The 16,473-nt window shown below is 42.0% G+C and overlaps 1 protein-coding gene across 4 annotated transcripts in view; it reads left to right on the forward strand.

The window, feature by feature from the left end:
- Positions 1-16,473, forward strand: part of CRYL1 (crystallin lambda 1) — a 249,736-nt gene that overhangs the window by 224,612 nt on the left and 8,651 nt on the right. For 3 of the 4 annotated variants that reach the window (XM_075592293.1, XM_075592295.1, XM_075592294.1), the window contains exon 6: positions 6,866-6,971. In XM_075592293.1, coding sequence (XP_075448408.1) covers positions 6,866-6,971 — 106 coding nt within the window. Of the gene's footprint in view, positions 1-6,865; positions 6,972-11,482; positions 14,166-16,473 lie in introns of those variants that run through there. The other variant, XM_075592296.1, reaches the window with a different exon arrangement.

A 16,473-nucleotide genomic window follows, 5' to 3' on the forward strand; every position in this document is an offset into this window, starting at 1 on the left:
GCCCTAGCCTACCAGGGAAGGCTCTGAGCAGGGACTACGAGCCCCATGAGCCTCTGCGTGCCCCACGTGATGCCAGGGAGCCAATAGGGCTTAAGATGTCCCTGCAGAGGGGATACATTTCGCGCGCTGAGGCCATGTTAGTCAGTTGGAGCCAGGGAGCTGTGAGGGAAGGAAGGGTGCGGGGAGCGAGTGCAGCTCCTGCACCCAGATAGGTACCCACACCCGAGGTAGGCCCCAACTCCCCACCAGGTTAGTGGGTAATTGAATAGGGACGGCCCAAGATAGGGACGCTGCCCTTAGTGTTAGTGTGCTGTCTTGTCAGGGTCACGGCTGTCAGTGCCGTGAGGTCTGACAGGCAGACACAGTGTTGCGCAGCACGTTGGCTGCAAACATCCAGTCGGTCACAGCTTGTTGCTGCAGGCGCTGGGATCAGTTAACTAATAGTCAGGACTGGGAAGAGTTAGGGGAGTGGGGCAGGTTATTAACCCCTGTAGGCCCCTAGGAGTTTCCCCCTACGCCATCAAGGTTGCTGTGCTGTAGGGACGGCCTATAGTACAGTATTGTCCATGTAGTTTGTGAAGACAGTTAGGGACACAGCGGACGCTGCCCTCCGTGCATTGAGGTGGGCGCAGTTCATCGTTGCGGCTGCAGCAGTCCTCCGGGTGGGATCGTCCTGGAGGTGGTTCCGGTGTTCTTCGGTCGCCGGATCCTTTGTGAAGCCAGTTGGAGATCCGAGCACGGGAGTGCTCGGGCAGGTACAATCCATAACATCAAGTGCACCAACGGGCCCTTAGTTTAATAGGGACTGCGCAGTCACCCACATCCTATCTCTTCACGAGTGCGGGACATTGGGTGGGGATCCTATGGACACGGGGTGGGATCATCCTGTGTTGGGGAAGCATCCTGCGCGACGCAGTCAGTGTCTCCCCTAGGGAGGGACACCGGTTATTATGGTATTTCTGTGATATGTTGTCTTGCATGTTAGTAAAATCACTAGTTATTTTCCTCACTGTGTATTGATTATTTGTATGTGTCCTGCGAGGAACCACTCCCCCTATGGTGGGAGCCATCGCAGGTGGAGGCGCTGTATTGAGTAAGTGGTTACCCATAGTATTATAATTACCCCAGGTTCCCCGTGGCGGAAGCTCAGCCCTCCTGTGAGCCAACAGGTAACGCACCACACACCTGGTAACACCGTATGTTCCTTGCAACCACAGTATATCTGCGATGGGGGGGGGGGGGGATACCCGTTACATAAAGAATTCCCTTCAATATTACATTTTGCAGGTAAAATACATTAAAATGGACCAGGCTGAAAATATTTAATTGATTGAAGTTTTTACTAATTTTAGAGCAGAATTGGAACAAAGCGTTTTGTTTTTGTTTTAGTGCCTCTTTCCATCAATGCTGGACGGGCATCAGCCGATGATTTGGGGTGTGTCAGAGGGAGAAGTTAGGGAGGAGTTACATGATTATAATGAGATATATAACATGCTGTGACTTTCTGTTTTAACTGTATCTGCACCAGATGTACACAACAGTCTGTACATTTAATGCAACAGTGCAGAGCAACCATACAAGCTTTTTCTTCGCCACAATTGCCAAATTACTGTATATAGACCCTATATATTCCATTTGAAACACTTCTCCACCAGATTTATCAGAGGAAAACATATCGTAGCTCCCAGTCTTCTTTGATCAATGTAGAGCAACTTTTTGCACCTTAGTTTAGAGTTACAGTAAAAAGTCCGGTTAGTGTCAGTATATCAAGGGACGTTACACCTGTTTTGTATCATACTATACATCTCATACTGTATACACTGACCTTGCAGGCACACTTACTATAACACCCTCTTACTGTCTCTGTAAGTTCTCCCCAGTTAGATTGTAAGCTCTTCGGGGCAGGGACGCCTTTTCCTATTTGTTGATGTCTGAAGCGCTTATTCCCATTATGTGTTATAATATTATGTTACATATATAGTAAAGCGCTATGTACCTGGATGGTGCTATATAAATAAAGATATACATACATCATGATGATCACTATTTATTTATAAAATATTTACCAGGAAGTAATACATTGAGAGTTACCGCTTGTTTTCGAGTATGCCCTGGGCACAGAGTTATGACGACAAATACATGATTACAAATACATGGTTACATTAAGTGAACAGGGTTATACATTATATACAAGACATTGCATGAACAGTTACAAATAAAATATGTTATAGGCGTATGAAACCGTTACAGACCAGATTAAAATGTGAGAAAGCTTTCGTTTTGTAAGAACTTTGAGAGTCCCAGGTAGATTGTTCCAGTTGTGAGGTACATGGTAAGAGAAGGAGGAGCGGCTGTCGACTGAGCAACTGATTGAGCCACCTGTGCTGAAGCAGAGATATCCTGAAAACCTGACCTGTTGGGGGGGGGGGGGGGGTCTTGAGGACTGGAGATGAGCTCCCCTGTGGAAGAGGAGGAAGTAGGGAAAGTGGGAAGAGCGAGTGACGGCACTGTGCTTTGGTTGTTGACATGCAGCAAGACAAACAAAATGCTGATTACACGTCAGATTTGAACATAAAAAGTCAAGAAACAGGTCCCGATTGTAGTGTAGATAGCAATGCTGCTAAAACAATGTTTGTTTTACATGACATACATCACATTTCTAAAGCTGCTCCCTCCTCTGTCTCCATTGTCTTGTAAACCTGTCGGATTTGAGCCTTGTAGACATGTGGTTAATGTATGTAAATCACCAGGCTGCAATTAAAGGAAGTTAAAGGGAAAGTTAAATTAAGCGGGTTCCTTTCTCAGTCATGTTGTTGCATGTCCTGTACGAGGAAAATATAAAACACAGCAGCCGGTTGCATATATCTGAGAAACCCCAACCTATATTAGTCTAAGCCTTTTTCCTGGATGTGTCTCAATCTAGTGTGAGTAGATGACTTGCATATAGGGATATTTTTGTTGCAGATACATAGGACCAGTGTATAGATATTGTACCAACGTTCAGGATCACATGCTGTAAGTAGGAATAGTTACGTGGAAGTCACAGGGCATAACTAATATACTCGGGTGTATAGAATTCAGCATGTAGGGCTCTCACTTTCTTCTCCTTCATGTGCAAGGGTAAGACAAGTCAAGGACAAGTCAAATAACAAGTTTCTTAAATGTAATGTAAACACAAAATAAAAAATTATCGTGCTTCGAGATGTACTACTCACAAACTTCATGCATAGGTTTCACGATACTGACTAACAGTGGGTTTGACCCTTTTTTTGGTTAAGTAACCCTAGAATTATATTGCGAAATTCTGGGGAACCCCATGCCTCCTTTCCCCCCGTCTCTCTGTTCCCTTGTGTCACTCTTTTCCCCCTCCCCCATCTCTCTCTTTCCCCTCCCCCCTGTTTCACTCCCCCTGTCTGTCTCTCCCTGTCTTTCTTCCCCCCATCTCTCTCCCTGTCTCTTCCCCGTCTCTCTCTTTTCCCCCATCTCTCTCCCCCCGTCCCTCTTCCCTTTTTACACTCCCCCCTCTCTCTTCCCCTTAAACTCCTCCTTTGTCTTCATTTCTTACACTTCCCCTCTCTTTCTCATTCCCTCTTCCACTCCCGCCTCTCTCTTCCACCTCTCCTCTCTCTTTATTTCCCTCTTATACTTCCCCCTCTCTCCCCCCTCTTACACCCCCCTTCTCTCTCTCTCTTCCCTCTTACACTCCCCGTCTCTATCTCTTCCCATCATACACTCCCACTTTCTCTCTCTTCCCGCTTACACTCTACCGCCTCTCTGTCTCTGCCTCTCTGTCTCTCTCTATTCCCCTCCCTCCTCAACCTCTGTGCACACACACACCTTACCTTGGGGTGAGATGGTCTTCCGTGCTGCGGCGGTCCTCATCTCCCTCCTCCAGTCTGGTGGAAGTTGGACCTGGCTTCCGGTGCCGACCGGAGGAGGGAGGTGATGGCAGTGAATGCCAGACTGCTGCTGAGGAGCTGTCGGGCCACTGCCACTGCAGAGAAGCCGGGAGTTGCCACTGTCGGGAAGCCGCCATGCCTGGGACATTTTTTCCAGCTCTCTCCGCCCGTCGGCCACAGTACCCTTGAGGGATGCCCGCGGAACCCCGGCTAAAAATCACTGGGCTGACGTATCAGGCTATTTCATTTGCTGCTCTTCATCCTTTACCCTCACTTCACTCTCAATTTCCCCACATACCCTTATTATTCCTGTACACTGATGACCTCCTCCCTCTAAAAGGTGCAGTTGATGTATTTATTGTTTATATCTATTTCTTTTTTGCTGCTAACTTAATTTCAAAGTTAGTTTTTAACCCTAAAATCTGTGTCCAAGAGACCAAAGTTAGCTTGTGTACTACACCCACTTTATGACATCACTGAACTTCAAAGAGTCAAGAGACCTGCCCATATTTATTAAGCAGTGCTACTCCATAAGACATACTGTATAACTAAGAAGGATATACACAACGAGGATGGGGGCAGCTTGAGGAATATAGAATAAGAGGTGCACCCATCCCCTTTTTCTATATTTTTCCTAGTTATATATCTGACTCCTTGATGGTTGATGTACGGTAATTTCCATTTATGGACTCTAATAAGGGAATTGTTATAACTCATCAGTGTGGTGCCCCGAGCTGCCTTTTGGATTCAAGGGAGTCTATTCCATAAACTGAATAGGCTGCAAGGTATCTTCCAGGACCGGCAGGTGTCTTCTGGAATAGCACCGCTTAGACAATATGGGCTATATTCTCTTTGCAGTCTGCATGGAAAACAGCTGTGTGCTGCCTAGTGCAATGGACCAAGTTAGCAAAAATAGCTGAGGTTCCCATGTGACCACCAATCTACTGCAGGTGTTGGGTCTTTTTAAATCAAAATAAAATTAAAATACAGGTAGGAAAAATAATAAACATAAAGATAGTAATTTGCTTTAAAAGGCATCACATTGCGCTAATTTCCATGGTAGGTTATTGTTTTGGGGGTGGATGAAAAAACAAGTGACGCCGCGGTCACAGCTCCTCCAAACAGCCAAAACGCTTTGAAAAAGTCCGTAACCCGGACGAAACGCGTCAGAGGTTGACTATGGCTGTTGTTCACTTGTTTAATCAATAAAGTTTTTTTATTTTTCTACATGCGTTTTGGCTGTTTGGAGGAGCTGTGACCGCAGCGTCACTTGTTTTTTCATCCACCTCTCTCATTTCCGGCTGGAGCACGCAAGGACATCACTATGCAGCAGACCGCTGTGCAACTCTAAACCAGCTTATTGGCAGATCACTAAGGAGTCGTGAGTACTGACCGCTGGGGTTATTCCGTGACACAGGGCGTGGGTGAGGCTTATACATACCGGTTCATAGGGGTCTACTTTTGGGCATTTCCCTGGACGTGCTCGCTGGTATTTCCCCCGGTTTTGGCCCCCCGCCCTGCATTAGTCTATACGGATATACTTTTGTTGCTTATTGCTTTCATACTTGAAGGATGTCTACCTCCTGCAACCACAGACTTACATAATCATACCACCACGGTTTTGGTAGCCACAGTATCCCAAGGGTTTACTCCCTTAAACTTTGTCTATTGTTTTGGGGGAGCTGCAATTTTAAAGGGTGAGCCAATGATATGAGGGGGGAGGAGTTGAGTCAGTAGGATACCCGAAGGAATTGCAGTTAGGTTACTGGTAGGGGGGTAGCAGGACAATACAAGGATGAGAGAATTCATGGTGGCATCCCATCTATATGTAAGCATGCTTTCAGTGCTGTCATTTTTAAGCTAACTGTTTCCTTGCAAAGTTGTTAACACTTACCAAAGGAATTTAAAAGTACAACATCAGTAACATGAAGTTACAATGATAAAAACGACTTTGTAATTGTGTACGATTTTAAACTTTTCTGCTGCAGTGGGTCTGTGGCAGGACCGGTTATGTGAGGGAACCAGATCTTTGCAATTGTCCTGGACCAAAATAAATTCTGGTGGTACTGACGATTAAAAAGAAAGGTGCTATGCCGTAAGATGCCTTACTTCCCATCCAAGTCAATGGGCTGTAAGGTGTCTTCTGGTGCCAAAGCTATCTTATGTCACAGCCTACTTTGTAAACATGACCCTTAATATTTTCTTACAAAGGAAAGGTACCGCATGATATTATATGATATACGTAAAGATGTTACTTTTTTGGGGGGGATGAGTGCAAGTATAAGCATCTTGTCTAATACAGCATTAACCAAAAAGTTGAACGTGATAGACATAAATATATATTTGTTCATCTTTAGCAACGATGTCATTGCATCTTATTTCCAGCTATGTTTCTGGGCTGTAGTGCACGTTTATGCGTATTTAGGGGTTTATGTATAAATAATTGTTGTTGTTGTTTTTTTTTTTTTAAATGAGTTGAAAGATTGCGCTGCATCAATATATCTATTTCTCACCTAAAATCATTAGCAGCATATGTTGGTACAGTGTATCTTTTTCATGTTCGTACATTTGGCGCACAGCTGCTTATTCTTTGTACTGTGTGCGTCACGTTCATACATATATGAGCATTAAGAATTGTTTCCGTCTACTTGCATTCGTTTTTTTTTACACCAATAAAAACTTGACAGACATTTTTGACGCGTTTATGGCGCATAAACGTAACACATGCTTGTAGTGTGATACTACATACCATTTACATACAGTATGCGTTTGAAAAGTTTGTGGGGGGAAAAGTTACCGCACACACAAATTGTTTTTAGACATTGGCGCTCAGAGACGCACTAATTTACTAATCTTCTGTGTGTCTGTTTTATGACACAATCGCCTGGTGCGACTTTATACATAATCCCCTTTGTCTTTTGTCAATATCGCAACTGTATCTAACGATTATGCTGTTTACCACGCAGGATGGAGTCATATCACCTCGGGATGTGGACCTTGTGATGTCTGAAGGACTGGGAATGAGATATGCTTTCCAAGGTCCCCTGGAAACTGCACACATTAACGCAGAAGGTAAGATCATGGCCAACATCTCCAATATAATCGCTTCTTTTAAGGATGTTAACTGATATGCTGTCAGAGGGGCCTCAAGTGTGCTGTTTGACAATAATGCATTGCAAGTCTCTCTGCCAGTGAAGGTTTTAAGAAGACTTAAATAATTCAAAATTATACAGGCCGCATTAGCCCAAATCCACAAAATGGGAATAAAGGTGTGTTTATGATTAGCACCCTTTTGTGGATCTGAGCCTGTGTGAGATACATTCACAAGTTCAATTTGTTTGCATTGCATAAAGTTGCCTCCTCTCTCTTTAACATGCATTTGATCCGCGTTTTAGAGCTAAATGAAGGTAATTTAACAGTGCGTGAAAGGGATACTCAGTTAAGATATGTTCACAGTTAAGACTCAAGAGTTTAACATCCACATGCAATAAGATTGGGTTCAAGCATGCATTTATTCTTTATCAAATGATAAAGTTTCTCCCTCCTCACAGGTAGTTCTCCTGCTATTCTTATTGTTCTGCTGGTTCTGTAGTGACAATGGAGTGGGGAGTCTTTTGAGTAAGGTACAGGAATGAGATTTCCAGTTTGCATTAAAAAAAAGCTGAAAGTCAAAAACTGCAGAAAAGCAGCGCTTCATAACAAAGGATATACTGCCCGTGTGCCAACCGCATACATGAGTAAATAGTAAAGTGTAAAGCAGGCACATCAGGACCTGGTACTGGAAACAAAAAGGTTTATTAGTACATTAACATCATTTTGGTTTGCTCAGGACATATATATATATATATATATATATATATATATATATATATATATATATATATATATATACTGCATGTTTATATATATATATATATATATATATATATATATATATTTATGTGTGTATATATATGTATATATATATACTCTTTAACTTAGGCAGTTATACACTGCCTTTTTTCAGAAGTTGTTCTACAAGCATAGACACAAAGGAGTCATACCTCGTAAAGCACTTTCTAGCTCACTACAGAACACGTTCGTCACAAACTCCTTACCGCTGCCACGACACAGCATTAGCTTCTGTATAATGGCTGCTTGGCAGGCTGCTGCATGTGGATGTTAGAAATACAGGGATTAAACATAATTGTGCCAGCAACATGTTTAAAGAGAAAGCTTGGGGTCATTTTCTAATTAATCCTGTTTAACTTTAGTATTAGATAAATGCCAGGCATCATAGTGTTACCACGTTGGATTTACGTCTTAAACTCCCACTAAAATTTGGTGACATCACAGAAAACAGTTTAAATATGTAATTGTCTTATTTTATGTGGTGGAATGAATCGTTCTTGGGTTTTCATATATATAGGTGACCTGGGAAAAGGATCTTGCTTAAAATACTGCAGACTAACCATTTTATTCTTACATTAATGACATCAAATTGAAGTACGTCTGTGACATTATAATATTATCATTGATATATAATCTAAGCGTCTTCTAATCTATGTCTGCAAATGTATTGCTCTGGTAGCCCCATTATCCCAGAATTATTAAAAAAAAAAAAAAAATGTTTGTCCTGCTGAGGGTAGGATAAAATTGCTGCCTATAACTCCCTTCCCAGTGAACCCATCAATAAAGGCAATGTCATTGGAAGGCACCTGTGAACGTAATATATAAGGCTAGCAACAAATAGTTCTAATCACCATTATTAATTGCGCCTCCGACTAGGAAGTTGATGATGACATTAGGTTGAAGTGTTGCAAGAGTTGACTGTCAAAGGAAAACGGCTAAATGAAAAAATAAAATTAATTCAACGTATTTTGGTAAATAATGTTTAACAAGGCTAATCTTGAAGACCTAAAAACAAGAAGCGAGACAGCAGCGCAATGAGGTAAGTATACTGCAACTATTTATATCATAAAAGGGTAACAATCACACTTACAATCAAGTAAAAAAGAGTATGCTCCGACGATTGTGGACGTCCAGGAATCCTACATGCAAAAGTAGCCGCCGAGGATGGACTGTGTCTCCTCTTCACTTCCACAACAGACTGGATTCACCGGATCCGGAAGTTGTGCGTCTCCACGTAATTCCTATGCGTTTCGTACCTCCAGTACTTCATATGGGGATGATTACGGAGACGCAAAATTGAACATATGTAGCTCATACAGCTCTCTGATTAGATTAACTGAATCTACTACAATTAATACAATATCGCAAACATTATCAATCTATGAACAGGGTGGTGTTCACTGTTGTGTCACACCTGATGAAGTACTGGAGGTACGAAACGCATAGGGATTACGTGGAGACACTTAATTTCCGGATCTGTTGTAATCGGTTGTGGAAGCAAAGTGGAGACGCGGTCCATCCTTGTATAGTAAATGCGGATTTTACCCTTTGATGGTTTAAAGATTTGCCATATACTTACCTTGGTGACTTCTGACTCTCCTTTTCTTTTGGTTTTTGATTTGGTCATGAAGGGGATTTGGATTGTCCCTACTTTGAAGGAAGCCAGCAAGAGGTCAGTGCCGTCTTAATGCATGGGCACACTGGGCAGTTGCCCGGGAGCCCCACAAGCATAGGGGTCCCATGCTAATCTATGCACAGACCAGAATTTAACACTAATTTTCCGATCACCTGTCTCAACATTCAAATCTCCCGCTAACTCGGTAGAAGGAGAAAAATTACGACTTGTAGCGGAAAGTTGACAGGACCCAGTGCACTGCTTTGCCTGGGGGAATATAATGCTGTTAAGACGGCACTGCAAGAGGTGTGTGCTATTCTAGCACATTGTGGGAGAAAAAGTGGCTTTCACAGTGAGCATTTATATTTGCTATAATCTTAAAAACCTTCCACGTCCAGTTTAATCCCTATACCAACAAAACCATACATTTCAAAATGGTTTAAATATGAAGTTATTTACTGATGTAGACTTTTTACCTTCAGCCATTCAAACATATATACTGTGGCATGGTACATAAACATTTTTAGGTACAAGTCTCTGCTTTAGAGATTACAATCTAATTATGGTGCGTGAGGCAGAGGTAGATAAAGTGATTGGATCAATTTCAGAGGAGACAGAGATTTAAATTATGTTCACCCACTTTACAGGCAGTGACATTGCCATTAAACACTAATTCAATGCAATACATATTATAATGTGAATAAGGGGTGGGTAATTGATATATAAAATATGTAATAAATACAACCCATTTGGATTAGTTGTATCTAACTGCTCCAAAAAGACCTTTCCAGGGTCAGACACACATCTGTTTTGGACAGATGAATCTAGTGCCATTTTTTTGGCCTCACTTTTGCAGCCTGAGTACTGATATATAGCCACCAATTGCACCAATTAGATATATAGCCACAAATTAGTTAGAAGTGATACCAAAAGGAAACAATGGAATTTATCAACATCTCCCAGCTAAGAATCGGGGAAATCAATGCAATGGGAGGCATTTTATTTACTAAATCCACTGGTGTTTTTGTATCATTTTTGCCTACATTTGTAGGCAGCAAACGTTATTATAATATACTCCAAAGAGGGGAAATAAGACAAACATGAAAAGCGTATAGAAAATTCCAGAACAGGGATGCAGAGACAGAAAAATACGTCATTGAGGGTAGAAATTTGAGAGACCGGAAACCATAATATAGACTCAGAGATACAAATAGAGACAAAGAATGGTTGTAGAAGGAAGAAGTGCATGGGTGTGAGCATTTCATAAGTCTATAGCCCAGTGACGTGAATGAGTGGAGCAGGTGAATACAAGAGCTTACAGGATAAATTATACCATCATTTGGTAATTTAGGTGCAAATAGTAGGTGGGATGAAGTCCATTCGCATTTTGCAATACAGAATGTGCTAATTTTGTCATATACTGTCACTTTGCTAAATGTTGTATCATATACTGTACTGTTCCATAATTATAGTGAGAGGATACTGCCCTTCCTTAGAGATCTCTTGTTGAGAGGGGAATTGGACTAAATCCTAAAGACAAAAAAAGAACAGCACATTGAGAGCACCAGGGGCTGATGAGGTAGAAACCCGAGATCTGAATAGAGTATAATGGAGAAACCTGGAAAAAAAGACTGCTGCCTTTATTGTAACAAGGGTGACTCTATAATACCATCTAATAGTTTAACATGATAGTAGTGTGAACTGATTTTAGTGATGATGTTCGTTGAACTCTGCATAGAACATTTGGAGATTTAGCATTAAAGTAGAGAAAATATATAGTTCAATCAGGCTGTGCAGATTGCTAGCAGAGAGGGCAGTTACACACAGCATATGTGTGTATGTGTATATGTGTGTATATATATATATATATATATATATATATATATAATGAGTATATATATATATATATATATATATATATATATATATATATATATAATGTAGAGGTATCTGTACCGTGTTAGCCAAGCTTAATAATCAAAAACAAATAGTCAATACCATTCTGTGGCTAACAAAATGCTTTTATTTGTGCGAGCTTTCGAGATACAGTGATTACAATTCTTATTTACTTCTATAGTTAGAGGAAGAATAATCGCATTGGATCTATCGCAACCAGCTACATGTCAAAGAAAGATCTGCTTACTTGGAAAGTGGGGAGGGGCGAGCTTAACCCTGGGAGGGAGGAGCCACTAACCTCCAAAACAGCTGAGACCAGTTGGACAAAGTTAATAAACACACAGATACCCAGCAAGCATTAAAAAAAAAAAAAATACTACATAATATATATATATATGTATATACAGAAATGTTGAGGCAATGTTGAGGCATTTACTGTGAGACTGTCCCAGAATTTCCCAGGTAAGTGTTCTAATACTGGTGGCTGCATCTGTAAGTGTCAATTGGAGTGCTACTGGGCATGGCTAAATGTATATAACAAAAAAAGAAGCCCAAAGCTGTATCTGTGTGTTTTACAATTGATTAAACCAAGACATTTACTTTCAAACAGGACATCTAGGAATGTTATCTCTGTGGGTGAAGCCTATCCCTCCCCCCGGTGCAGTATGCGATTTATGACTTAAGGTGTTAAATGGTCCCTGAATGTTTGTGTTGTCAGGCCAGGTCCCCGCTGGGACAAGGGCCGCCCCTCAATGGGGCCGGGCCCGCTGCACGGGGGTGCCGCTGCACCAACAGAAACTCCTGCTCTCAAGAAAATTGAGATCAGAACTCGCGACGCAGCGCTAGGCCATGCCCCCAGCGGTTCAGCCAATGAGGGCGAACATGCGGGGTGACATCATGGCCGTGTCCCGTCACTCCCCCGTCAGGCCCCCCCTGTTTTCCCCCCTGCAGTTCACTGCAGACCGGGGAACTCGGCTGCACGCGCCACCAGCCTTGCAGGCGCGCGTGCAGCGCAGGCACTGGGACTGTAGCCTTAGAGTAAGTATGTATGTGTGTGTGTAAATCTTAATTTATTAACCATAATGAGTTTATTGTAGATTTATTGCAGTACGTTTTAACTCATAATTAATTTTTGTTTAATGGGAAAACATACCACCAACTCCAAGGAACAGCCATGGGGGACGACCTGCGCCCCCATGTACAATAACATCTACCTGGGTTGGTGGGAAGAATGTAAGGTTTTCACACATGCAATGTTAAACTACACTCAATATATATCGAATTATGGTCAAGATATATTGACGATGTTCTGATTCTTTGGAACGCCACAATAGATCAGTTTCATTAGTTTGTCAGTGTACTCAAGCAGAATAATCATAATCTGAAACAAACGAGCAAAATAAATACAGTTAAAATAACATTCCTTGACTTAGAGATACACAAAAGTCCAGAAGGAATCTTAACAACAACTGTACACACAAAAGCCACTGCAACTAATAATCTTTAACTAACCTCAAGTCACCACCCAAAGGCATTAATACAGGGAATACCCACAGGCCAATTCCTGAGGGCGAAAAGGAACTGTTCAAATAACACTTTATTTGAACAGCAGGCAGTGATCATGTGATCAAAATGTCACAACCGGGGCTACAGCCAAACAAGTGTAAAAAAAGGCATATTTAAGAGCTAAGAACACGGACCGTAACAGTCTGCTGTATGACAATATTAAAAACCAAAAGAAACAAAAACAACCTAGTAGAATAATAGGCACATACAGCAGACAGTGGCATAACTTCAGGGATGTATTAAATTGCCACTGGCACATCCTTTTGGAGGATGAGGACCTAAGGGGAACCCTCAATAATATTGCCTCTATTACATGTAGAAGACCTAAGAATTTGTCTTTTGGTCCATAACTACTACGTAGCTCCAGTCAAAAAGACCTGGCTACACTCGTAAGACCACGGGAACCTATGCCTGTGGGTCCTGTAAAGCAGCGGTGCGCAAACTCCCCACACCTGCGCCCCCCCTACCTGCTCCCTCCTCGGTCACGTCCCCCTCTCGTCTAATGATGCGTCAAATGATGCTGCGGGGTCACGTGACCAGCGGCGTCCTTTGCTGTCACGTCTCCATGGCAACGGGCGTCATTTGGCACTGCGTTGTCATAGAGACGCGTGACCAGAGCCTGGTACGTACGTTTACAGAGGCTTTGCGCTCTCAGCGTGGGACCTTTGTAAATGCTGCGCCCCCCCCAGTAAAGTCTCGTGCCCCCCTGGGGTGTGCACCCTCCCAGTTTGCGCACCACTGTTGTAAAGGATACCGCTTTGTGAATCTTTCCCAGGATTTTTAGAATTGTGATCAAAGCAAGAAGTTTAATATAAGAAAATTCATAAATTGTTGGACATTTGGAGTGGTGTTTGGCTTAGTGCAGATGTGGAATGTAGTACATGGGCAAAACCACCAGACCGTTTAGGAGGCGTATCCTAGAGCATATTGGTACTATTTGGAACAACATAGACGCGCCCGTGGCAAGGCATGTCAATCAAGAACATAATGGGGACACTTCATTCAGAACTTTTCAAGGCATAGATCACTTCACCATGGGTTTCAGACGTGGAGACTTAGACTTGCTTAAATCTGAGGCGAGGTGGATTTATATGTTAGGGACACAATCGCCTCATGGACTCAACGAGGGGTTCAGCTATGTAGCATTTTTGTAAATACAAAATAATACATTTGGAGCCTTCATTTGGTTTTGATCTTATTTTATTTAATTTCATTTTTAATTTTTTCCATTTACACAGACAAATATATCCTTTTATTTCCGAGGATTCCTTTGGGATGTTTAATACTTACCTTTTTGACATCAGAGTAAGAGAGTCCTATGGGACCTAATAATAACACTATAATAGTGACTATCCATATATGTAGCAGCTATCAGCAGTATACACAATCTGGATGGCTCTAGGAGTATGTCTATATATATATATATTGTGTATATATATATATATATATATATATATATATATATATATATATATACTGTATGTATGTGTGTATATATATATATAGTCAGATAAGGCAGTTGGCACTCCAATAGGTGCTGGTAAGCCACAGGTGCACGTCCCATATAGAGAATGTAGTTATACTTTACCGTTCCAAGGATTGGTAAACAAGAGACAGCACTCAATGTTGAAAATCAAAGTGTATTAGTGAAAGCAAAAATACATCCAGAAACCCAACGTTTCGGTCCTACAGAATGGGACGGTAACGTATAACTATATATATATATATATATATATATATATATATATATATATATATATATATATATATATAAGTGACACTGTGTGATCATTTGCATGTCATTTCTCAGAATCCCTTGCTGCAGTGGAAGTGCTGTATGCTGGGTGATAATGGGGAAAGGCGGGGTTGCAGACCTGCCTAAGACATGCAGATGAGCATACAGTTGTATTTGCATATATATATATATATATATATATATATATATATATATATAGCATTTCTAGTACTTAGACCTGATGTATTCAGAGAGACTTGAACATCTATGTATAAAATATAATAACAATGATGTGCATTTGAATCATAGCTGACCCTGAATGTAATAAGTTAATATCCTCTTTTTTTGACATTATCCGTTTGGACCTAGGATAGATACACTGACCAAATTATACAGTGAATTATGAATCTATGCTTTTAGCTGTCTCCCATCACAACTGCATGTTTTGTATCAGTGGCAAGCTCGTCAGTTACAGTTTTCCTGTAATTATACAATCATTGACCATCCTCAAGTTGGTAGTGTATTGAGTCTCATTTTCACATTGTTTTGTTTTAATTAGGCTTAAGCAGCAGTATCTCTGTTTTTACCCCATTTGTCACGATCACCCACGGAGTGTGCTGATTGATGAATAGGTTGTTGTGACGGTGAGGGGGTAACCAGGCTTACAATAAAGTTTACGCCCACTTGGTTACCCCTGATCCATGTATTGGGATTCGGGAGTGTCAGCTCTTGAGCCCAGTGTTTGTATATGCATTGTGGAAAATGATGCGATAATAAGTAATGTTCTGTGTTTTACCTATCCTGGTGTGCCAGCAAGCAGAGATTGCTAGGCTATGAGTTTCAGGGTGGGTTTTGCAGAGAAAGTCTGCTCAGATTGTGCCTACGTAGTCGGGGTCCAGAGTTGCTGGATACCCCAAAAATGTACCCGGGAATCAGGTCGGAATCCCGGATACATATAGACACAATGTTCCGGTCAAAATCCTACCTTGAAAAAGCTTGCGCGACTCACCACTAGGACTCCCTGCTTCAGCACAGACCAGAAAGGTAAATGGGGCATAGGAGTGCAAGGTATCCCCAGAATGGTAAAGGGGTCCCAGGGGATGGATAAGGGGGGATGCCCAGTTAATCCTGTGATCACCCAGAACCTGGTATAAGGATTCTGGGGGTTCTCCAGCTATACATGAGGCTGTGAGGATTTTAAAAGTCTAAGTCAGGTTTGCAGTGTGTGAGGGATATGGTGTGTGGGAATTAAAGTACAGATTCTCATTCTATCCCTCATAACCAAACGACTTAGAAATGAAAACAGTGTAAAGCATATTTTATTAACTAGGTATGTTTAAAGTGTATAATGCATGTTCACGGTATATGAGCTGGGGACTTTCAGATCCACGATTCCGAGAGACCATGTGGCTGCCAAGCTTGGTGCCATCAAGTCTGCGCGGGTCCCGGACATGAAAGCCTCAGAGGTTGCCAAGGTGTGAAAGCCATTTGGGTACCGGAATTAGGCTCAAGTACTCACGTCCAGGGATGAATGGAACTCATTGGACCACATTTGCCCCAGCCCAGACTGTGAGGAGTCTAACTCAGCGGTGGCTTCTGCCTGACAAGTGACAGAAATGCCAGGTTGGTGCATGCCCTTGTCAGAATCCGAATCCACACTTGCCCGGCTTAGATAGACTGGCAGCGCTCTGATAGGCTGGTAGGATTCTTCCCACGCTCGGATTTGCTGGCGTATTTCATGAATGAACTCTAAAATACTATAAGAAACCCTCAGCCAATACGGACAAGAGATTCTAAGTGCGAGAACAGCAGCAGTAAATTTGAAACGACCCAAAGATTCTCTTGGAGAAATAGCAGCGAGCCGGCTTCAG

The sequence above is a fragment of the Ascaphus truei genome, chromosome 3 (assembly GCF_040206685.1).
Source record: "Ascaphus truei isolate aAscTru1 chromosome 3, aAscTru1.hap1, whole genome shotgun sequence".
In the NCBI taxonomy this organism is placed as follows: Eukaryota; Metazoa; Chordata; class Amphibia; order Anura; family Ascaphidae; genus Ascaphus; species Ascaphus truei.